We start from the raw sequence: 24,851 nt of genomic DNA on the forward strand, positions 1-24,851 counted from the left end.
TGTTTTCTATGTTGTTGTTTTTTAATATTATTAAATAAACTAGCAAATTATCCATGGCAACTTTAATTTAATAAAGTTTGGTATATTTACCTTCGGCCCACCACCTCAATCATGTTTTGTTTTTGGCCCTTCATAAGGAAAAGTTTGGGCACCCCTGGCCAAAACATTTAAATACAATAAATATGTGGTGCAAAATCATTATCATTTTATATTATATTTTGTAAATGTGCCGTTTAATTATGTGCTTTAGTCCACCATGCACCAAGATCCACTCACTGTAAAATATCTGGCCTCACCACTACACTACAGGTGCCGAAGTGAACAGCTTTACTCCGTGCGGCTTGTGCATTCATCGGATGCCTCTGTGGAACACAGCACCAAAACGGATACCGTAGCGGACACTTTATTAATTTCTTCAAGCCTTTGGTGTCACGCAAGCAATCTATATTTCAAGTTGGAGTGCTTGCACACACTGAGAGGAGAAGAAATGAATGGCATCCCCATATACAGGTCACAAGTAGGGACTATCTTTGGTGACACTGCCACACTAAGAACAGAATATGTTCATTTAGTGTCTCATCAGGATCACAAACCCCTGCGCCCCTTTTCCAGAGTTTCCCTCTTCATTGGCAATCACTTCAGCTGTGTGCGTCCATCACAGGGTCACACTTTTAACAGTAAGCCATCTGTGTATCTCAGGAGGTAATTTAGTATATTTAAACTCGTATGACTTTTGACCCTGATCTCAAGTGCAAGAGAACAGCATCAGATTGAGGTAGTATAAAATAAAGTTAACAGTCACTACTTGCGCCATTATTATTATTATTATTATTATTATTATTATTATTATTATGTATAGTTTATATTGGATATTCAATTGTTCTTGCTAATTTCACACATTATATGTTTAGACTTTGCTTTCGTGTATGCCAAATGTTCACTTTAAGTTTCTTAAAAAAAATAATTGTACAACCGTTTCATTTATTGCAAATTTCAAAATGTGGATCAGAGATGAAAGGTTTTTTTTCCAGCCTCAAACCTATAAAGGTGAAATCCAGCTTTAATTTTATGAAACATACTTTACTTTGGAATGCGTCCTGGTCCTTTTTTTCTTAAAAAAATTGTATCAAACATATTAAAACACTGACATATTTAAAGACTCCATTTAAGGATAAGGGTGCATGGAAGAATACAAACTAATTAATTTATTTTCTTTCAGCTTAGTCTCTATTTCAGAGGTTGCCACAGTGGAATGAACCGCCATCTATTCTTGCATGTTTTACACAGCGGATGCCCCAGCCGCAACCCAGTACTGAGAAACACCCAACCACTCTAATTCACACACACTCGTACACTACAGCCAATTTAGTTTATTCAATTCTCTTATAACGTGTGTCTTTGGACTGACGGGGAAACCCACGCCAACACGGGGAGAACATGCAAACTACAGAAATGCTAACTGGCCCGGCTGGGACTCCAACCAGCGACCTTCCTGCTGTGAGGTGACAGATCTAACCACTGAGCCACCATGCTGCCCTAACAAATTAATTGTGATGTACAATTTTTATTTCAGACATCAAAATCTTTCACCCATAATATCAGATGGCTACACTTCCATACCCAGGTCTCCTTGGCAGATGTCAGTCCTATTGGCTCCTCCAAGAATGAACTGTGGATTTTTACAAATTTCCTGTTCAGAGAAGAAAAACACACATTTATGTTACAGTAATAACGTTATAGTGATATTTTACAGAAGAGTTCATGTTTACTATAGTCACAAAACAAAATATGACTTTATCTGAGACCTCAACCACAGAAATTCAGCAGCTGTCCTGGTCATAAAGTTTGCTGAGTGGAACTTCACTAATGCTTCTTTATGAGCTGCATCTTGAAGCACGTCAAAACAGGATAATGTACAGTATGTAAGTCCACAGAGACACATTATCCCTCTCATTATTTTTGAAGTGTCAGTAAACACATGTGTAATTGCATGATAGTTTTTTTGAAGCACCATCCAAAAATGTACTTTAATGAGCTAGCAATGGCCTTGCTAAAGACTTACTGGAACTTCCGGTAACCCGAGTCATCATAGCAAAGCTTGTAAAAGTATATGTTAAGCATCAATCAAAACAGAAAGGTCAGGTTTGTATAAGTTACTTGAGATGTACTGATGAAAAATAATAATAATTGCACCCATTTTGGGTTCCTTTAAGTGAATAGTTTTTTAATATAACCATATTTTCTTAGTTTAAAAAGCATAGTAATAATTTAAGTAACCTTTTGCCACAATGAACCATCAAAGTTCTTCATGGATCCTCCGATGACAATGAACAATCTTTATTTCTAAAATTGAAAACCTTCAAATGTTGGCTTCTGATGGTCAATGGTGTGTATCTGATGATCAGAAAGTATGACCACTCATCAAACGAACTAACACAAGTCTATTATCAGGTGGAGCTCTGCTTTACAAAACATTGACACACAGCATTGCAGGATTTGGAAAGTCAGCTGCCTGAGAATCCAGAGCTGTTAAACCACAGCCATGAACCCAAACTGGAACACTGCCACATTCTCGTGTCATTGGTGCAAGTTTGAACTTATCAATACCTATGAAGGTAATCATAATTATTGTTATATTTTCTCCCACAGTGAAGCACAATAATGCACTCCTTATAGGCACACACTGCCATTTTAAATGCTCAAGCTTTCTAAAATAGCGTGAATTCCCATTGTTTTTAACATTTATCAGCTGAGAAATACTGTTTAAAAACAATTATTCCAACAATATCTTTCCTCTGTACCATTGCGATGTAACTGATTGCTGTATTCTGTCTAGAATAAAAAAAAAATCTAAATCTGTACAACACTCAGTGCTGGGAAGCACCCACACACACTCCCATTCACAATCTACAGCCAATTTATTTTATTCAATTCACCAACTGCACATGTCTTTGGACTGTGGGGGAAAGCAGATCATTAGGAGGAAGCCCACGTGATTACAGGGAGAACATGCAAACTCCACACAGAAATGTCTACTGGCCCAGCTGGGACCTGAACAAGCGATTTTCTTGCTGTGAGGCAACAATGCTAACCACTGAGCCACCATGCCATCCCTTCTAGAATTTTATTCTAATTATTATCATTGCAGTTAAAAAGAATATAAATTATACTTAAAAACAATAACTGTAACTGTTTACACACACCAATATGACGCTTCAGTTCTGACATCTGTCACTCAAGTTCATTGAAGCATGATGAGTTCTGTTTGGCTGTCACTGTTTGCATCATTCAGCTGTATAGCATACTGAAAGGGATTTTAGAATGATTTCTAGAAATTTATTTTTATCATTATCAACACAGTTATCATCATCGTGTGAACAGGACTTAAATCAAAAAACTATAATGTTAACTTTAATATCCACATCAATAGGAAGTAATGTTATTATAAGAGTGCATTTCAGTCATCTGTCACTTTAAATACTTGAGCTAGCTGAAGCAGAATGGATTCTGATTGGCTGTCAGTGCTATTGTAATTCATCAGCTTATAAAATATAATAATTCTGAATCTGTTGGTATTGATATTTCTGCAGATGAGACAATCAGTAGAAAAACTAAGTATGGATTATTATTTACGTGTACAGGGCTTTCAGACTCTGATGGTAACAAAAATCTAAATGTACACAATGAAAGGTTGAGTATAATTACATAGTGCAGTGTGTGTAATTTTGGACACATCCTATATCTTTATCATTACAGTTATCATTCTTGATGTGAAAATGCACACCTCTCTTCTGGAATGGGGGCCGAGAGCAGCTCATTTGCATAAAAAAACCCCCCATGAAAACAGGGATTTTGCATTTGACCAGAAAGTGACATCTATATTAAGGATCTATGAGGTATTTTGAACTAAAATTACACATTCTAGCTACACCTGATACTTACAGTATAAGGTCTACCTCTATAAACATACAACTTAAAATTTCATTGTGTGTTCATCACTGACACACACACATTCAATCAAATGGAATGAACCCAACAGGAAACACTGCAACTGACCTCATTCACACTGCCACCTCACGGAGGGTCACTCACCATTGGGCGCTTCCATTCAAGCTTTAAAGGGAACTTTTCACTGTAAAAGAGAGAGGAGTCCTGAGCTGGGAACAGGGGGTCTTCAAACAGCACTTTCTTGCGTACATATTTATCTCTAAGCTCTTGAAAGTCCTTGAGCCGCCTGGCATCTTTAACAGCCTCATTACGGCTCAAAATGGCTGAATAAATGTTTCCAGGGGCTGTAAAACCACTGCCCACTGTCTGCGGAGCAGCTTCAGTGAGTTGGACAGATGTTTCTGAAAACTTCTGTTCTTCTGCCATTTTGCTCTGATGGTAGATGCCACAAGTGCGATGAATGAAAAGTGGCCTTAGTATCCGAGGTAGGTCAGTTTAATCAGCGTTATAGTCCTTATTTCACTTCTCAGTCCCTTTATATTGGGGTGAAGGCACACCCCTGCTCATGTACACAAATAAACACTCACAGTAAGGCAAATGCTGCACGCCACTTCCCATATGCTTGCCTGCCTGCACACTTACACCCACCCAACTTTTCTCCATTCCTCTTAGAAGCTAACTCTATTTATAGGCCTCCTACAGGGACGAGAGGGTTTCTCTGTTTCTGCCGGTCTAATGGGGGCACGTTTCCCAGCTGGTGACCTCAGACATTTCCAATGTGGATAATGGGAATAACAGAAGTCCAGTTACATGTACAAGTAAAACTCTTCTACACAAATTATTCAAACTTATTTTTATAAATGTTTGCTGATAAGCAGCTGTTAAACAGTAAATACTCCTTCGTGGATGTTTTTTTAAGGTTGACACTAAGTTGTAATGCAATTTTACACAATACACTTCTCTCTGATTATGAAAAGTTAAATTTATTTTAAATGAATGTGTTGTACTGAAGAAACATCCATTTAATTTGTGAAGTACTATTATTCATTCGTTCATTTTCTTTTCGGCTTAGTCCCTTTATTAATCCGGGGTCGCCTCAGCGGAATGAACCGCCAACTTATCCAGCACATGTTTTATGCAGCGGATGCTCTTCCAGCTGCAACCTATCTCTGGGAAAAATCCATACACTCTCATTCACACTCATACACTATGGACAATTCAGCCTTCCCAATTCACCTGCACCGCATGTCTTTGAACTGTGGGGCAAACGGGAGCACCCGGAGGAAACCCACGCGAATGCAAGGAGAACATGCAAACTCCACACAGAAACGCCAACTGACCCAGCCGAGGCTCGAACCAGCGACCTTCTTGCTGTGAGGCGACACCTACAGTGCCACTGCATTATAAATAAATAAACTGGAGAATGAATGAATTACATCACTGCATTATTTTGGTATCATTGAGATTATATAGTTATATTTCTTTATAAACTATACTAAGTTTAGTCAAAGTCATTTACTACTTAAATTTTAGTAATTTTACAAATTTTGTCATGCATTTCTAAAATTGTAATTTAATTTATTTTTTTTGGTTATTGTTTATATTATTTCAAGCACAGATTGTTCATATATTCTGTTTTAGTTCTATAATTCTGTAACCCTTTTATGCAATATTAAACTAAAATGTACTGCCTTTTTAAACAATTAATTAACAAATTAACAAAAAGAGTCTAAAGAGTAACAAAACGCTTTATATATGGGTTTAGAATATTATCTGGACATGAAAGGAATTTTAGGTGACACAGTGGTGCAGTAGGTAGTGCTGTCGCCTCACAGCAAGCAGGTCGCTGGTTCGAGCCTCGGCTGGGTCAGTTGGTGTTTCTGTGTGGAGTTTGCATGTTCTCCCTGCGTTCGTGTGGGTTTCCTCCGGGTGCTCCGGTTTCCCCCACAGTCCAAAGACATGTGGTACAGGTGAATTGGGTAAGCTAAATTGTCCGTAGTGTATGAGTGTGAGTGAGTGTGTACGGATGTTTCCCAGAGATGGGTTGCGGCTGGAAGAGCATCCGCTGCGTAAAATATGTGCTGAGAATTTTACATTACAAGAAAGTTACATTACTATTTAGCTATTTAAATCATGTAATTTCCATGTATACGTTTGTTTTATACTGATGTGTGTCTATTAATTTTATGAATAAAACTATTTTATATTGTATTTTGCCTAATATTCTCCATTTCTGGAGAAATTATGTAGAAAGAATGAATAAAGGAATGAATTGAAGTGTGTTTTGAGGTCACTGAGGGTTAAATCGGTGACGGTGTCAGCAATAATATTCTGTCCGGTAGATGGCGCTGTGTGAACTTGGTCCTGATGTACACTCGCTTTTAATAAACGACGGAGGTGTTTCATACAGGAACAAGCAACAGCGCACCGCAAAACTCGGAGCTGTCGCATTTGCTTGTAGCCTTTTCAGGGATATTCATGTTGAATTACTTTAGGTCTGTTAGTGTCGCATTACTTTAGTGTTTCGCTAGAAACGCAGCGTTCTGTGAAGACATTAGCGAAGAACGCGAATACCGGGGAGTGTAGCATCAGCGGCTAGCCGACAAAACGAGTCAAATCTGACAGCGAGTAGTAATTGTTCTTCAATTTTAGCTGACTTTACTGGGCCGAAAGTTTTGATATTTTGTTGCTTTATTTAACACTGACCACAAGAGGAAACAGTTTTTTCAATTTACAAAAACGTTAATCGCGAAGGCTCCAGAGGCCGCGGAGCTGCGCCGCTAGCTTCTCGCAGTTGCGGGTCTGAGGAAATCTGCAGTCATTTCGTGTTTTAGAGTTTCCTTGGATCTGTAAATCTCCATTCAAAGGCTGGACCTCTAGACACACCCATATTGTTTGCGGATCCCTCGTTTTCCCCTCATTGTCTGTGGATTTTTTTTCTCCGTGTCCACGGTTACCGACGGTTAGCTGCTTCCGGCGAGCTGGCGACGCCGCACATCTCAGGATAAACTCAAGTAAGACATTCAGCATTGAGTTTGAATGACGTATTTGTTATGGTGGATTTAATCATCGAGTTGTGATACTTGACTGTAGTCTATTTATAATGCTTAAATGTAAACTGTGGCCTTGTTTGAATTGAAGACATCTAAGGAGAGTGACAACATGTCAACATCGCTAACATAAAGTCTTTGTCAGCTGTTACTGACTTTTCCAGTTTTTTGGAGTAAAAAAAAACACACCTTTGTGTTCAGCTTGAAGTTGAAACTTTCAAAGTGCACACTGAATGTGATGTGTACTTAAAAGTAGATAGTTTCAGTTCCTGCTGCTTTAAGGTGTCTTTAATTTCAAATTTAACTAAATTTCCTTTCATTTAAGATTTGGCGCACTCCAAGTTCAACATTTTGAGAACTACACCTCTATATATATAAACATTTCAAGTGAAATTAAGGTGTTTTTTTGCCTTAAAACAAGAAATGGTCTTAACAATAGTAAAACAATAGATTTATTAGCTTTGATGAAAGGTGATCATCCACTTCAACGATTGATGTATATTTATACATTCATGGAAGGCTTAAAGATATTAGGAAAATCAAATAGATACTCTACAAGTCGTGGAAATTATATAGCGAATGTATATTATAAAATATATTTGTGCTTTGTAACTGCAGTCTTTTAGACATCTTGCTCAAGCTAAGGGAAAAAAACAGTCAAAAGTTTAGGAACCCTGAATTTCAATTCTAAAAACGAATGAATCGTTGAAAATCTCATGACACCCAATTTATGTAAGTTAATATTGAATAAGCATCCATTACATCTGTTTGTGCTAAGTTCATGATTCCTGACTTTGCAGCTCTCTGCCTCCTGCCCTCGAGGTGTGAGTCAGCCAGTCTTCTTTTTGTGTGGCGGTTCTGGACAGGGCTGTCAGTTGTCAGTCAGTGATGTCTGAAGAAGGAAAGCAGAGTGCCGCACCTGCCCCTGCGTCCACTATGGACACAAAGTCTGAGTCCACAGCCATTCCACCTGCAGGACAGGGGGTTTCATCGGTGTCTCCACCGGTGTCCACAGTAACACAGCCTGCACCGTCTGCTACTGAGGATGAGGAGGAAGAGAGTGAAGACGAATCTGAGATTCTAGAGGAAAGCCCATGTGGACGCTGGCAGAAGCGGAGAGAAGAGGTACATTATGTATATATATATTGCTTTGTGTTTGGTTTGATTATTCATAATTGATAATAAATAAAAATAAATACATTTTTTGTTTATATGTGCTGTCCTATAATTTTTATTTGAAAGATGATTAGACTATATGATTCAGTGACACAGTATTGACCTAATTCTTCAGTGCGGAAGTAAGCTCTATTCTGCTGTTGTTTTAGAACTTCTGATTCGTTTGCCTATGTGGAAATGACTAGGAATAATAAATGACAGCAGACAGTCAAACTACTTGCTCTACAAACAATTATTAGTGACAATACATAAAATAAAAATAACATAATAAGAAAATACAAGTTTACAACTTTAACTTGATCATTTTCTGTCATATTACATATACACAATATTGAACTTATTTCTAATATTACCATATATTGGTCTGAAAATGTGTACAAAGAGGATTACACGAAATGTAGATTTCCTATTACACCTGTTATACAAGTCCCTTTTTTGTTAACGTTGTGATGCAAAATATTGTGATAACTTCAGCAATTGCAAGAAATGTGATGCCATCATATGCCTAGAGACGGTGTAATATACAGAGGCTTGGAAAAAGAATGAGATTCTTGCTTTGTAAATGAAACGTTCATTACCTCCAACAGGTTAATCAGCGCAATGTCCCAGGTATCGACAATGCTTATCTTGCTATGGACACTGAAGAAGGTGTGGAGGTGGTGTGGAATGAGGTCATGTTTTCTGAGCGCAAGAACTTCAAACTACAAGAGGTAAAACTGCTGACTCTGAGCCTGCCTTATTTTTGTTATGAGAAAGATTTAGGTAGTTGTGAAGCCAGTAGCGGGTGATATTTCAGGGAAATTCATCAAGAATAAAAAAGTGCTGCATGGCTTGATTTTTATCCAATATTTACATACCACATTAGAAAGGGATCAAATTCAGGTATGCTAAAACAGAGCCAGCATAATCATGTTGACATTATCCAGTAGCCTGCATGACCTAAATGATGTCACGTTAATATGAGGATTTTACAGACAAACTGATTACAAATAATATAGACAAACAAGCAGTACTGTTCAAAGGTTTGGGGTCAGAAGGGTTTTTCAGCATTCAGCAAGGATGCATACATTTGAGCAAAAGTGACAGTAATCTGCTTTTTAATATTACAAATTTTAAATAAATTCTGTCTATTGTTTTTTTATGACTTCCACAAAAATATTAAACTGCAGCACAACTGCTGTCAACAATGATCATCATAAAGAAATGACTCTACAATTGCCAGAATGGCATATTAGATTGATTTCTGAACAATAATGTGACACTGGAGACTGAAGTAATGAAATGAATAATTAAAACAGATTTTCATTATTCTACAAATCAAACAATCTAAATATACTTTCTTGTATTATGCCAACAGTTCAATTTACCACAGAATTATAATAAAACTAATGTAAACATGAACATTAGCATCTCTGCCATGTTGAGATTTAGGCAATAGTATATTTAAAGTTAACCATTGAGCAGTTGAGTTTAACCGTTTTTGAATTCATTCAGCTGGTCTTTGGGTCAGGTGGGAGCACTTTTAGCTTAGCTTAGCATAAATCATTGAATTGGATTAGACTATTAGCATCTTGCTCAAAAACAAAAGAGTTTTGAAAAAAAAAAAAGACTGACAGAAATCAAAAGGTTGCTATTTTCTAGATCAGTATAGCTTAGCTACTCATTTTGTCTATTGATTATCATGGCAGAATGAGAGTATAGTTCCTAGCAATATCGACCTAGAAAAGAGCAACTTTTTGTGTTGTTGTTTTTTTTCATCGGTCTTGGTATACAATGTATCTAAAAAAAAGTTAATGAAAAGATGCTAATGGTCTAATCCAATTCAATGATCTATGCTAAGCTAAGCTAAAAGTGCTCTCATCAGACCTAGAGATCGACTATATAGTGTCATGGCTGCTGCTTGACTGACGTGTTTGTCTGTCTTTTTTGTAACGTGACTTTTTGCTTCCCCCTCCTTTTTTCTTGTTTTGCCTCGAGGGCGTAACAATAGATTAAAAAAAAAATTCATTTACTGTTTAACTTCAGGGGGCTTGTAAAATTTCCAAAAAAATTGCATATTTCCAAAAAGTGGAGTTTTCCTTTAACTCATTAAACTGTCAGCGCAACTCGCTGTGCAGTATATACTGTACTATCGTCATCCAGACAGGGGTGCAGTTACAGTCACATTGCAACGTTCATCAAGGTTTCAGTGTTTTTTTGCATTGCCGTCTGTAGATTATTATTTCTATACTCAGCTGCAGATTCAACCCTAATGCCTCCTGTTTTCTTGCTTGCAATTTAAGCTGTGAATTAGCGATACCAGTACTAATTTGACTGCAATGAGCACTAGAACAGAACGAGTGTTTTCCTTCGTTTCTTGGATGTCAGCTACTTACACAAAGTTGTCTGACCAGTTTGCTGCCAAAACTTTGTGGAAACAGCATTCTCACTCAGAGCCTTCAGGTGCTTAAGAAAAGTATTTTCTGTGGTTATGTAACTGTCTCTTAAGCGCTGAAATATTAATAAGGTCACTCTTCTCCATCTAATTTAGCGTACTTCAGCTTGTCATTGCCTGTGAGGGCTTTTAATCAAACTGGATTCATTAATGCCTGGCGTAGAGCAGTGGGCAGCCATCTGTTTGGCCCGTCCACATACTGCGCTCCGCTCTGCTTGGCAGACGCTCATCGTAGAATTCAATAAGTAATTTTAGAGGTTGCGTTTTGAAAGGCTCTACCGTCTATGTTGTCAATTGCATTTCCCATAAGCACATGTGACTAATGCAGTCACAGCCATAAAAAGCAATTTTTTTTTCATCCTGATCTTTTAGATTAGTTTGTTGTTGTTGCATAATAAATTGACGGTTCAATATTTTGTATTACAATAAGCTGATCTTCTTAAAATCAAAATGCTGCATTGCATACTTCTGTCAAACAGCTTCCTTAACACTTCCTCCTTGTAAATCCACTGGTTTTATTTTTCCTAGGAAAAAGTGAAAGCAGTGTTTGACAACCTCATCCAGCTGGAACATTTGAATATAGTCAAGTTTCACAAATACTGGGCAGATGTGAAGGAGAACCGAGCCAGGGTAAGAAACACAATAACAACAGCAAATGAGCCATGTACTCTTTTTAGATATATATTTTTAATCATAAGATTTTGTTTGTTTTGTCATCCTCTTTAGGTTATTTTCATCACAGAGTACATGTCTTCTGGGAGCTTGAAGCAGTTTCTAAAGAAGACAAAGAAGAATCATAAGACCATGAATGAAAAGGTACGATTGCTGCTTTTTTCTATTTGGGGAAACACAACAGAGCTGACATAATGTGCACTTCACAAAAGCACTTAATTTGCTTCCTTAAATGTTAGTTTTAATTGGCTACCCACAAGGATTGCCCACATCAACAAATATATTTAAATCCTTGAATTGAATATAAATGTGTTTTTGGTACAAAATCAAATGCGTAAGTAATTAATAACCAAAGTCTTGAAAAGGTCTCATTAACTATATTAGTAGACTTTTTTTTTAGTATGAGCTGGACCCTTTATTTTATTTTTTTTTAAGAATTGTGGATTGCATTTATTCCCCTGCTTATTTTACATTTTCTACATTTGTTGCAGTCTTAGATATTATGTATGCTATTAGCCATATTTTGAACCCAAACTATACTATAATGGTATACACGCAGCATTTCTGCGTATAATTAATTTTGGTAATGTGCACAAACACATTATAAACATATATCTTTATACAGTGTCTGTTCTTTTATGAGCAATAAAAATTATTTATATTCATGTAAAATGTTATATGAGTATGATGTTGGAGTTAATTCCCTCACAATTTCTAGTTTAAATTAGTAGTTTGTTTTCTTTTCAGACTAAAACAATGCTTCTTTTCAGTGTTGACACCTTGTGAACAAACTTAGTAGTGAAAGAAAGTAATCTTGTATGTTAAATAGAAAAGTTTTGTTCTAATATAGAAACATCAGGCTGAACACATACTATGCTGATAAAAAAGTATAACTGGGATTGAAAAAATAGCTTTCTACATACTGTAGTACTTTATCAGGCATAGACTTGTCTTCCCAGATTGTTAACTCTTTGTTGGACTGTTCTAGGCATGGAAACGTTGGTGCACTCAGATATTATCTGCCTTAAGGTGTGTGTACTTCCATTTCTTTGTTTGTTCAAGTACTAATATGCTTAGCAGTAATAACAATAATGTTTTGTGGAAAGTCTTATGGAAAGCTCATGTTACTCATTTTCACCTTTCCTCCTTCAGCTATCTGCATTCATGTGAACCTCCCATTATCCACGGGAACCTGACATGTGACACCATTTTCATACAGCACAACGGACTCATCAAAATCGGCTCAGGTGGGCTGAGGCATATTGAGTGTGACTGTTTAACTAGTATGGGTTTTGTTTTTGTTGCTAATGTTTCTGTTTCTTTTTGTAGTGGCCCCAGACACCATCAATAACCATGTGAAAACATGTCGGGAGGAACAGAAGAGTTTGCACTTCTTTGCTCCAGAGTATGGAGGTAATTTTAGGTTTTAAAATGCATTTTTGATTCTTGTTTCAGTGCACTTATGTGAAAATGATTTTGGCACAATTTGTCCTCTACCCTCATGCACTTCAGCTGTTGCCAATGTTACTACAGCCGTGGACATCTATTCCTTTGGAATGTGCGCCTTAGAGGTGAGTGCTGTTTTTTTTTTTTTTTTTAATTAGTGGATTAATTGTAAAGAGATTGGACCGACCAGACTAGTGATTTGGGTTTTGGGTTTTCTATTTTACTGATGTAGATGGCTGTGCTGGAAATCCAAAGTAATGGAGAGTCTTCATATGTTTCACAAGAAGCCATTAATAGTGCCATCCAGTCTCTGGAGGACCCACTGCAGAGAGTGAGTATATAAGTAGAAATGAAGAGAAAAATTATAATTATGGGATTTTATCACAATGTAAAATAGTTGTTTTATTTTTATTTGAATGGATTTAAAAATTTAATCAATTTTTTTGATGACAAGATCAATTTTAGCAGCTATTTCTCTTTAGTGTCACAGTCTATTTGAAGTTGTTAATATATGCTTGATTTGATGTCTTGATTTTTTTTTTTGTTTGTTTGTTTTTTTTGCAGCAAAAACAAAAAAAACTTCAAATCTTGTTCACCACAAACATTTTAATACTTATTGGAAATTGTACGTTTTTTTTTATTTATAATTGGGTAATTTAAAACTAAAGTAAGACTGCTGTCAGCTAAATAATTTCTGCATGCATAATCCGAACATGCATTTATTCATTTTTTAATATTTTCTTCCAAATTAGTAATGATGTTACAAATGTACATTCATCTGACTGAACTGAAGAGATTTCTGACAGTTCTCTGAAATATGATGAATTGTGTAACCAGGGCTTGACATGACCTTTTTTGATCACCAGCCACTGTGGCTAGTAGTTTTTCAACGTTACTTATTGGCAAAGATGATAATTAAACCACATTAACAAAAATAACTGTAAACAAAAGAAAACTGGTGAAAAAACATTGCGTATGCGATAATGAAAGGATAATCGCACACATGGTTAACAGCTCATTAATAATCCGATCAAAGAATGGTTAAAGCAAAAGTGGCAACAGCTACTGCTTACAAAAAATCTTAAGCTCTTGAAAGTGGCAGGACTGTGCATGCATGAGCACCGCTTATTTCAGGTTATTTCAAAGAGAAACTATCGCACCAGTTGCGTTTTTCCAGGCATGGTTGCTTTGTGCAAGGAAACGGGACATGGGAGCTGTTATGAACTCACGCGCATCACATCAGCTGTGCGCGCGACTCACTTATCAGTCGTGCTGCACGCATCATTGACAAACGGTCTTAGACTAAAATCTTTAGTGACAAGACGGCACTGGCAATTTAAAAATGGGGTGTCTGTCTAACCTGCCACAGGTGAAATCTACCCGCATTTGCCGGGATGGCAGGTGTTAATGTCCCTGTTTAAGCCCCTGTGTGTAACAAGACAATACCTGACAACTCTTAAAATTACTACAACAAAAAAATCCACACATCCTTTTTTGCATAATAATAATAATAATAATAATAATAATAATAATAATAATAATAATCTGATTTTTTTTGTTTTCTTTTGTTTCCACACATGCTGCCTGTGTCTAGTGTGTCATATGTTTATATACACAAAATTATATGTGAAGTCTCACGTTTCTCTTTGTATGTTTTAGGAGTTTATTCAGAAATGTCTGGAGGTGGACCCCAGTAAGAGGCCCACTGCCAGAGAGCTGCTTTTCAATCAAGCTCTGTTTGAAGTGCCTCAATTGAAACTCCTGGCTGCACACTGTATCGTCAGTCATCAGCGTGAGTCATGAGCTCAGCTTTATCATTATAGAGACTGTCACTGTCTTGATGGCATAATAAGATGCTAAACGCATTGAAACCATTGTGTTTTTTTTAGACATGATCCCTGAAAATGCTTTAGAAGAAATTACCAAGAACATGGACCCCAATCAGGTTATTATGGAAAGCAAAGAGAACCAACTAAAGTAAGTCGTCTCCTTTTGTTATTTTGGTTTTAGTTTGAAATCGGTTCTTTGTGATATAAATGAGGATCAAATAAGTTGCCCTGACGTCCAAACTCTTGTGCTATTAGACTCTCACAGTTTCCTGCCTTGGAGCTTGACAAGTTCCTGGAAGATGTGAGGTGAGCAAAATAAACACTTAATACAGAGAGAAATAGGATAGACTGAAATTCAAACTTCAAGAAAGCAGTGACAGTGTTCAAACATGTACACTGATGTAGGGACTCTATTTGTTGTAATGTAGGAATGGGATCTATCCGCTAACTGCCTTTGGCATGCCCTGCCCCCAGCAGCCTCAGCAAGAGGCTGTCAAGTCCCCCATCGTGCCACCCTCCGTCAAAACACCTACGCCTGAACCTGCAGAGCTGGAGACCAGGAAGGTGAGAAATGGACTGATTTAAGGAGACATTGACTAAGTATTGAAAATAAAGTGCACCTGTTATGCTTTTTCAAACATTACTTTTCACGTAGACTTAGTTCCTATTCACATCAAACATGTCTTTGCTTGTAAAATGCAAGACGGAATGATTCGGGCTGGGTTAAAAAGAAAAGCGCAGCATAAAAAATTTGAGTATCCAGACAGAAACTGGCAATGGTTGCCCCACCTCCGAGCTTTCTGATTGGTCTATTGCTGTGGAACTGACAGTGATGAGGAGTGCTGCATGTGAAAGTTTAAGATTTTTTTTTAACTTGACACGCTGTCTAAAAATCACAGTGCTCATGTGCAGATGTTAGAGTAACATCTCAAACGTCCGTCAATTGCGTGTTTATATTAAAAAATAAGGGAAAAGCAATGCATTAGAAAGGATAAAACACATTCTGTGTGAACTGTCCCTTAAGCTGTAACAAACTGGGGCTTGTCCGGGATCTGAGGCCAAGACAACTTACAGTAGTTTGTGTCATTGTAATTTGTTGCATTTTATAATATCAAAGTTTAAATTGAATATAAAGGATAAATTGAGTTCTCTCCTGAAAGAACCAACTTCCTGAAATGGGTTATTAGTAATTTCAATCTTATTTCCTGAACAAACCTATATAGGTTTTCAGCAATTTCGCACATGGTCAGCCTAGGTCTTTCATTGGCTACTTGCATACATTATTTTCACTAGAACTCGAATACTACAGTTGTAGCTTGAGGCTTCAAAGAGATTGTTTTGTGTTGTCAACATTATAGTTGTTGCTGTTTTTGCACTATTGAGGCAATTCATTTTGTATGTCCTTCCCAAGAATAAGGGCTCAACGTTACAGATTGATTACTAGGTTTACCTGAGGAAGCCTCTGTTGCTGAAATTCAGATGGTAAATGGGCATATAGTTTCCGACCAGTAGGTAGACCAGCCACAACAGACTGAAATCATTCTTTTCACATAAAAAGCAGAACGAAATGGTACTACTCATTCAAACCACATGCTGCAAGGGTCATTAAAAGAAATGCTCCAAAAGTAAAGCGTTTAATAGACCGACCTGTTGACATCATGTGTTTGTGTTTTTTCAGGCCATGGTTTAAGCAAGTAGGGCTGTTCCGTTTCACTTTTAGTGCAGTTACTGTTTTAATATGTCACATTAGGCAGTAAACAGCAGTATGAGATCAGCTCAGAAGCATGTTATTTCAGCATCCACAAGGTCTCCTCAGTGATTTAAACTTGTTTTAAAGCCAAATACATCAAGAGCTATCATTCTTATCAGGACTGATCTGGAAAGACACATTGTGCTCCAATAATACACGTAAAGTGCACGTTTATCGAAGCGTTTTTTTGTGAATTTAAAAAGCACACACTTGTGAAACAGACACTTGCATCACAACATTGCTGGTGTACTGAAAACACAGCGCTTCCATTGGCAACAACTGAAAAAATACGGTCCGCTCAGGTTAAAATTCTTCAGTTGACATACGCATTAACTGTAAAACGCTATAGTAATTGTTAAAAGCTATAAGTTACCTGTTAAAATGATTCGTAACTAATAAAGTTATGTTAATTAATAACCTTAACCTTTCCGAATTTCTAATGCAATGTTTTGTAAGGCTGTTTTGAAACAATTTTATTGTGAAAAGCGCTATACAAATAAAATTGAATTGAATCGTAACTAGTATGTTTATATCAGTTATTATGATATTGTTAATGTGTTAAATATATTAGGAGTAATGGAATATACTGTATTTTCCTTTTTTTAATGATGTATATTTGTTGTGGTGGTTGTATATTTATTGTAAATGTCATTAGGCTACTGTATTTCATAACAAATCTGTAAAACCATCATTTAAACTTGCTCTCAAATTTGAGTTTTTTGCACATCTGTATGTGTGGTTATACTCAGCATAATTTATTTTATTATTAGGTTATTTGGTGTCATATGTTTTGTCATGATCTTTCTTTCTCTTTAAGGTCGTACAGATGCAGTGCAACATCGAGCCTGTGGAGGAAGGAGCGAAACATCATGTAAGCCTTTTTCCCTGTGTTCATTACTAGGCTGATGTTAGAGGTTTATTCTACGTTCATAACTCCTCGCTGCTCTTTTTATAGCTGACCTTACTTCTAAAACTGGAAGATAAGCTGAACCGACACTTGAGTTGTGATTTGGCACCAAGTGAGTATTTTATCAGACCTCAAACACACTCTACACAAGTATGTAAAGACTTCCAGCTATACAGTTGGATTTCACATACCGTCGTGCCCTGAAACGTGTTACAATGCTGCACTTGTATGTGTTGCGTTCTCAGCTGCAAGAGATGCTATAATAGGCATCAGCGCAGTCGGTTTTGTCTTTCTAGTCAGCTTAGCTCAGAAGCTTGCTGAGATAGTAAAACTGTTAGCTAGCTACCTGAATACATGTTCGGTTTAATCCAACAGGTTTAAACCATAGTTGTGTTGTATGTTTCAGGTGTAACATTCTTGTTTCTGTTCTTACTTGTCTGTTATGATATAATTGTCAGAAAAACATTAGAGCTGTGCAGAAGTGCATCAGATTGATTCAGAATTGGCATCTTATTTTCACAAATTTAAAAAGTTATTAAAACTTAATTAGTATTTGGACACTTCATTTGATTGCTTTCTTTGTAACACATTTATCAATTTTATTTGATTCAGACACAAATCTAACATCGCGTGTATGTATATATGGATATATATGTGTATATATGTATGTATATAGGTATATGTATATAATATTATTATTTTTATTTATTTATTAGGTGGGCATAGATAATTTTTTTTAATCTAGATTAATTTCGAAGTTAATTAAGAGTCTACCATGTAAACAGCAAAAAAAAAAAAAAATATTTTTTTGTTTTTTTTTGGCGACGAAAGTCATAACTGAACTGAACAGAAATGGAATTAAGACATGTGGAATATGCATATATTAGTGGCATTACTGAAGTAAACACTACAATCAAACTATTACCGTCATGTAGGACTTTTCACCATATTTTCCGACAAGATCCAAGACACAGGCGGCTGTCAGTAAAGGACCACACACTAAACACACACACAGACACACCGCGAAATGCGGAAGTTTTTGTTCTTTCCGTTTGGCGAGCAATATTAAATTCCGTAACACTCTCACCAGTCCTTGCGCCTTATTTGCGTCTAATACCCCAGTTTGTCACAGCATATGAATGATTATGAATGAGTTAAAGTGAAACTGCCAAACTGCAGTTAAAGTCAGGCATCCTCCTGATTTGATTCAGAAAGGGCACTTGTTTGTCAGACGGCTCACTGGTCAGGTATACATTCGCGCTAAAATATCAAGGTGAAAGTCATCATAGCTTACGTAGAATAGACCCAGCTCCCAAGCCAACTTTGAGAATAGATTAACGGCGATATTTTTTTTGTCTCGCGTTAACGCCGATAACAGCCCAGCACTAATATATATATATATATATATATATATATATATATATATATATATATATATATATATATATATATATATATATATATATATATATATATATATATATATATATATATATATATATATATATATATAGTTTTTATAAGCACAAAAAAACAATCTGTATACAATCTGATCATTTTATACAAATAACAAAAAACTCCAATTTAGATATAAGTAAAATAATCAAAGACATAAAATAATAATAATATCAAAAAACACCACAGTTCATCCAAATATGTGCATATAGAATAAATAAGCTGCATGTTTAATTATTGCAACAACAGTACCAACTTAAGAATGGTGTGTGTGTGTCTGTGTGTGTTAGATGAGAATGTACAGGAGTTGGCTGTGGAACTGGTCCAGCTTGGCTTCATTAGTGAGGTAAGAAGCTTCATTCAAGATGTGTTTAACATAACAATTTAAAAGTGTTTTATGACATGTTTTTCCCCATTGTACTTTACATTTGTATTTTTATTCATTTTTACCATTTACAGAAGATGGACACCAACATTTCAGTTTTTCTATCGATAGTTTTTGTTTAAAAATCTTATCAGGCATATTTACAAGAATTATTTAATGACATGTTATAAGAATCAGTTTTTAACTTTGTTATACTTTAATATGCACAAGCATGTTATTTTGTTTCTACATAAGAGTCATGTTTCAAAACAGGATCCATGTTTTTATGTTTAGTTACCAAAGGGTTGAGCATTGAAGTAGACATTACTTGCTTTTTATTGTCTATTTTATTTAATGCAGTCACTAAAATTCGCCGACTCATATTTGACCCATATGCATTTATTTGTAATTTATTATTTTTTTTTTAATTCCTAAAAGTTATTAATGTATAATTGTTTGTAATTTAAAATATAAAATAGTTATTTTAACCTATTTAATAAGGAAGCTTCAATCTAAATGAACACCAACAATTATACTCAAAATAGTGTCATTAGTGTCATTTCATCACAACGTTTATAAATATCAACCAAAGTATTTAATTCTGATAAAATGTAACTATATATATATATTTTTGGTGTGAATTAAATGAAATAAGTACATGCTTTAATGAGCATGGGATTAAAAAATCTTACACATCCGAATATTTATTGTCAACCTCAGAGCTCTTTCTGGCATATTTCATGAGGTATATAGTTTATTTCTTGGTCCAGTAAGAGGTCACTGCTCCTTTTTTAATTTATTTTTATTTTTTAAGGCCACTTTTCAATGTTATGTTTCATTGTTGGTATGATATTGTGTTGGATCAATATTGGTAAAATCACACTGATCCAGATTGAAGATTGAACAATGAAGATGGTCACCAAGTAAAATTTGACAACACGTGTAAACAAGTTGAGGTGTCAGCATTCAGAATAATTCAAAAAAATTATTCAGTTGCTTAAGGACACTTTTAATCAGCTATGACTGATTCCTAGTAGAGTAAGAGAAAGAAGATGCTCTGAGCTAAGCAGAAGAACAGCAGGATTTCACTCTGTATTAGTAGTGGAAATTAACAAAGGGTTATTTTACCATCTGTATTAAGATGGCTTTTTGTTAGGTAGCACAATTAAGACTGCTGTCGTTCACGGTCGGTTTTCTTCATAAACATTGTCTCTTGACAATTCTAATCAAGCAATCATTGCGGTTCCTTACAGTCAGTTTCTTGACTGTAAGAAAGAGCTTTCTCAGTTTGTTTCTTTCCAGTATTGTCATCTGTCTGATTTGGCAATTTTGCTGTACCATTTTCTGCTGTACCATTTGTGTAACTCCAGCTAGTGTTATTGTAGATTTTATTAATTGACTTAGAAGAGATGCAGAAGTATTTGAGTAAATGCAGAGTAGGGAATGAAAGTAAGAGAATCAAACTTCTAAATGTAATATTTTTCTCATCGATTATGGAAAATGCATTAACAAATTTAGCATCTAATCTTGTTTTTGGTGTGTTTTTTTTTTTTTTTTTGAGTGATTTAATTTCTAATAAGTTTTCCTTTTTTTTTTTTTTTTTACTTCACAACATTCAAAACCTTTTCACAGGGACTCATTTATGAGACGTTGCTAATCAGACACAATATGGTTATAGTTAAATAATATTTACGTTATTGTTTTCTAAGATTACAATTCATTTGGACCAAGGCATCCTGGAATGTGAAAGTAATATCCAGGTTTTTAATATATATTCTAAGGAACAGTATTTTGAGTTTGTTCTATTTTTTTTTCTGTGTTCAGTTTGACTTTAGTCAATAGATGTATCATTTATTATATTTTTACAATTCATATGTTTTATTAAAGCTTAGATTATTTAAAAATATGTTTTAGTTAGCTGTAGTCACCCTGATGCTGCTTTTTGTGTAAATACTCACTTTTCCACTATTCTGTTTTTCTTTTTGTTCGTGATTTATTACAATTTTGTGCTTTTGATTCCCAGCCGTATATGTAGTGGCGGTTCTAGTTTAAATGGCACCCTGGGCGAAAATGCTCCAAACATACCCCCTCCTCTATCCCCCGAGAAGTTAAGAAGACACTATGTGGTTAAATTTATATGTATTTTAAATATATACATTTACAATTGATACTTTAAAATGTTTATTATAAATACATTTATACCTATTTATATATATATTTAATAAATATAGCAATTTGATTATACTGATTATAAATAAATTAAAGTATTATTATTATTATTATTTATATTATTATACAATTGTTATTCTAAATAAATAACAGAAATCAATCCTAAATGTTACTGGAAACAAATGTAAAGACAACTGGAGTGACGTGCTAAGATCACTTACCAAATCTTTTGCATGATTATTAATTATGACAATTCTATAGAATACAGAAAATGTTTTATAGAATTATCTATTGTCTTAGACCCGAGTCATGGCTGTGGATTAATGTTATGAAGTCTTAGTTATGACTCCTTATCCCTTCTTTGTTTCATTGTCATGCTAGTCAAAGTAACATCGTCATCATATTATATAAACTTCAGTTTTTTCGACTTTCAAAACTCGCTGCGTGCCGACATCTCTGCATAAAAGGCTGTTAGTCCGGTTTCACAGAGCATGAGCGGCATATATTTTATCGGCATGCATGTAAACAACCGGGATTCACACCGGGAGCGGGAGTAGCGCATATGGGGCATGAGGGAATGGTTTTTTGTGTGCAAGCATCAATTTTTCACCAACAAACTTGCGCATGCAAAAGACGGCAAATGTGAATAGTCTTTATTCTGGGATAAACACTAAATGAATACATGTGCATAAAGTAAATCGGATCATATATATAATAATTTTTTATTGATGAATGAAAATTACCCTGAAATTACTACAAAATAATACTACTGCTACTAATAATAATAATTACAATAATTATAAGAATGATTATTTTCAGTTTACTTTATTCAACTTGCCTGTTTTCCACACTCTTATTTTCTCTCCCTCAAGGGGGATCAGCCACGTCTCACTACCGTGTTGGAGGAGGCCTTCTCTAGATTTTACAGCCGCAACGGCTCTCTGAATCCTGTCACCGTTTCCTCATAGCAGTGGGCTAAATCTGCAAGCTCCTCTCCACCATCCTTTATCTTCATGCACGGGACGGGACGGGACGGGACTCCAGCGCTTCATCACTCAGAGGATTGTATGTGAGCTTTGAGGGGACGCCTCAAAAAGAAAAAGCACCCCTTCGCTTCACTCCACTTTAGGTGGTGGAAAAGTGTTGGCCGATGGTCCCGGTGTACATTTATTCTGTCAGTGTAGCTTCTCTGTTTTAAAAGAAGAAAAAAATGACTCTGTTATTATTTAAATCAGTATTACGAGCTGTATTTCGGAACGTTTTTGCTTACAGTATGTGTGGGATCGGTTACTTCTGGTTTGCACTTTAGCAAAACCTTGTTTTTTTTTTTTTTTTAGGCACATCACATGCATATTTCAGGCTCTCTTAGTCACTCTTTCAATCATTGATCATTTTTTTTTATTGTAAGAGGAATGCGTTACTGTGTTATTTTGAAATTACCAAATAACATTGTTTGTACCTTTTTAAGGCACACATTAATTGTGGTTAACTTTGGTCTGCAATGCAAGATCTACAACGACTGTGAAAGGAAAGGGGTTCTCGGAGCATTGAAAAAAACAAACAAACAGATTATTTATCTATATGCGTATGGTCTATCTTAAAGCGTCTTTCACTTTCATCACTGTGGTGGCTGTTATTTTTCCCTCTTTATTACCTGTGAATGTATGCTGTACGTTTTCATTTGAATGGTTTCTAAGAGAAGGGCACTTGATTTGTCTATTTTTCCCTGTATGTGACACAGTTATGAGTTTCAGTATACAGACATGATCTACAGCACACCAGACATGTTAAAATGTGCCTTTAACAGAGACACAATTAATCCCATATTCAAAAGACCCATAGACTGACAAACACATCGTATTTTTATCGCGCTGTTTTCTTTTTCTTTCAACTGGTCTGCATGCTAGTACTGTAACATGTTTTGGCATATTTGCAGTATATGAAATCTTCTGGTGGTGCATTTGAGAGTGTCATTTCTGTCCAAATAAGCAATTTGTGCTTTTGTTGATGGCAGTAAATTCCACAGACCTCTTATAAATGCATCAAGTCCGTCTGTTACAAGCAGCAAATTTGAAATATTGCATGAAATATGGACTCAAAATTCATTTTTTTCAGAAAAATTGTGATGCTTGTTTTAAAAGTTTAAGTTGCAGATTGTTTCCAATATGTAGACAGTGAGGTGGAAATGATAGCTGAGCTATTGAAAAGCACACCACATTCAATTCAGACCAGAGTAACAAATTATAACACATTTTTATGGATTTGTTTTGAGAAAAACAACAACTGACTTTGTACGAGTACCTTAACAGAAGGACACTGTAATGCCCAGAACCTCAAGCATTTAGTTTGCCTCATAGAAAATATTCAGAAACTCATAACTGCTTTTGACTCTGTTAACCCTCTATGTTTTCAAAGTTGCACCATTTCTTGATATAAAGATGAGATTCAGAATACTTCCATTACTTGTCCATTTTTTGTGCCATTTGAATTTAGCTGTGTTTATTTTAATTACTGAGTAGCCTACAATAATAAAAGGAAAGTTCGTTTTTTGGCCAATATATATTTAGAGTTTTCTTGAATCAACATATTTTCTTTTTAAGATAACCTTATACATTATCTTGCATACATTGTGTAGTTTTTTTGGTTTTGGTTTTGTTTATTATTTTGTATTTAGCGTTGAGTTTTTTTTTTTCTCTTTTTAAAATGTCTAAAGTAAGTTATTACAGGATTTTAAAAATGAAGAAACGTTGGCGAAATTCTGATGTCTCTATTAAACCAAAGAGAAAGAAACGAACGCTGCATTTTGGCGCGTTTTACCATGGCGACTCTTGAACTCGGCGTTTTGTGGAGAAGGTGACCGTTAAAGTACGAAGTTGACAAAATGAAGGTCGTTTACTCAGTGTTGTTTTTGGAACTGGAATATGTTGAGTAAGCTAGTTTTTGGTTATGAAACGAGAATACTGGTAAGTTAACATTTCTGAAAACTCCCCATCTCGAAAAATTACCCATTGTTGTAGAGTAAAAGCGTGGGAACCATGTGTTTTTAATTGGGTAACATTTATTCAATCACAGATTTACTACCCATGAATAAATTATGGATACCTCGGCGTGGTTTAAGTATAAAAGTTAATTTATGTACTAACGAGCAATTTATGATAAACATTTAATTCGGTGTTTATTCATAATTATTAACGTTCATTGTTTGTTCTAGTTACCTCTACCTGCAATAACTAGCCTTATTTTACAAGTGCAAGTGCAATGTGTAGCCTAACAGTTGTTACATTAACCAATGAAACCTTACTGTAAAATTTGGCTGTTTTTTTAGTTGTTTTATTTTACAGTCACAATTATGAACAAAATAGGGCACTGCAAAATTCAGTCATCAAGAATCTGATTTTGTTAAAGGCAGTTCTCTTTAAATTGTACAAAGTACAAAGAAAATATTTCCATTGATTTACTCATAATTTAACTGCGTTTCACAAAGCATCTTAACCTTTTGAGAGTTGGAGTTCATTAATTAATTCAATTTCTTTTCAGCTTAGTCCCTTTATTAATCTGGGGTCGCCACAGCGGAATGAACCGCCAACTTATCCAGCATATGTTTTATGCAGCGGATGCCCTTCCAGCCGCAACCCATCACTGGAAGACACA

At 35.5% G+C, this 24,851-nt stretch overlaps 2 protein-coding genes across 3 annotated transcripts in view; one reads left to right on the top strand and one right to left on the bottom strand.

The window, feature by feature from the left end:
* Positions 1–4,596, bottom strand: part of capn3b (calpain 3b) — a 19,317-nt gene extending 14,721 nt beyond the window's left edge. Inside the window, exons 1-2 of one of the 2 annotated variants that reach the window (XM_056445522.1) lie at positions 4,093–4,596; positions 1,621–1,690 (exon numbers count right to left, since the gene is read on the bottom strand). In XM_056445522.1, the coding sequence (XP_056301497.1) occupies positions 1,621–1,690; positions 4,093–4,374 (352 nt within the window). In that variant the 5' untranslated portion in view covers positions 4,375–4,596. The remainder of the gene's footprint in view (positions 1–1,620; positions 1,691–4,092) is intronic. The other variant, XM_056445521.1, reaches the window with a different exon arrangement.
* A 1,719-nt stretch (positions 4,597–6,315) lies between these two features.
* Positions 6,316–23,659, top strand: nrbp1 (nuclear receptor binding protein 1). Its single transcript, XM_056481264.1, has 18 exons — positions 6,316–6,962; positions 7,799–8,123; positions 8,762–8,884; positions 11,137–11,238; positions 11,335–11,424; positions 12,269–12,309; positions 12,433–12,527; positions 12,610–12,693; positions 12,793–12,851; positions 12,959–13,057; positions 14,386–14,518; positions 14,616–14,703; positions 14,811–14,861; positions 14,984–15,119; positions 17,123–17,176; positions 17,261–17,324; positions 18,958–19,013; positions 22,073–23,659. The coding sequence occupies exons 2-18, from the start codon at positions 7,887–7,889 to the stop codon at positions 22,166–22,168; spliced, it is 1,608 nt and encodes a 535-aa protein (XP_056337239.1). The 5' UTR covers positions 6,316–6,962; positions 7,799–7,886; the 3' UTR covers positions 22,169–23,659.
* Positions 23,660–24,851: the final 1,192 nt, after the last annotated feature.

This window comes from Danio aesculapii, chromosome 20 (genome assembly GCF_903798145.1).
Source record: "Danio aesculapii chromosome 20, fDanAes4.1, whole genome shotgun sequence".
In the NCBI taxonomy this organism is placed as follows: domain Eukaryota; kingdom Metazoa; phylum Chordata; class Actinopteri; order Cypriniformes; family Danionidae; genus Danio; species Danio aesculapii.

What these genes read in the sequence shown, in the direction of transcription:
- nrbp1 (XM_056481264.1), top strand. Translation starts at nt 7,887, where the DNA reads ATGTCTGAAGAAGGAAAGCAGAGTGCCGCACCTGCCCCTGCGTCCACT. An exon ending in ACTCATCAAAATCGGCTCAG is followed by an intron (nt 12,528 to 12,609) that starts GTGGGCTGAGGC and finishes TTCTTTTTGTAG; the next exon opens with TGGCCCCAGACACCATCAAT. An exon ending in CAGAGCTGGAGACCAGGAAG is followed by an intron (nt 15,120 to 17,122) that starts GTGAGAAATGGA and finishes TTTCTCTTTAAG; the next exon opens with GTCGTACAGATGCAGTGCAA.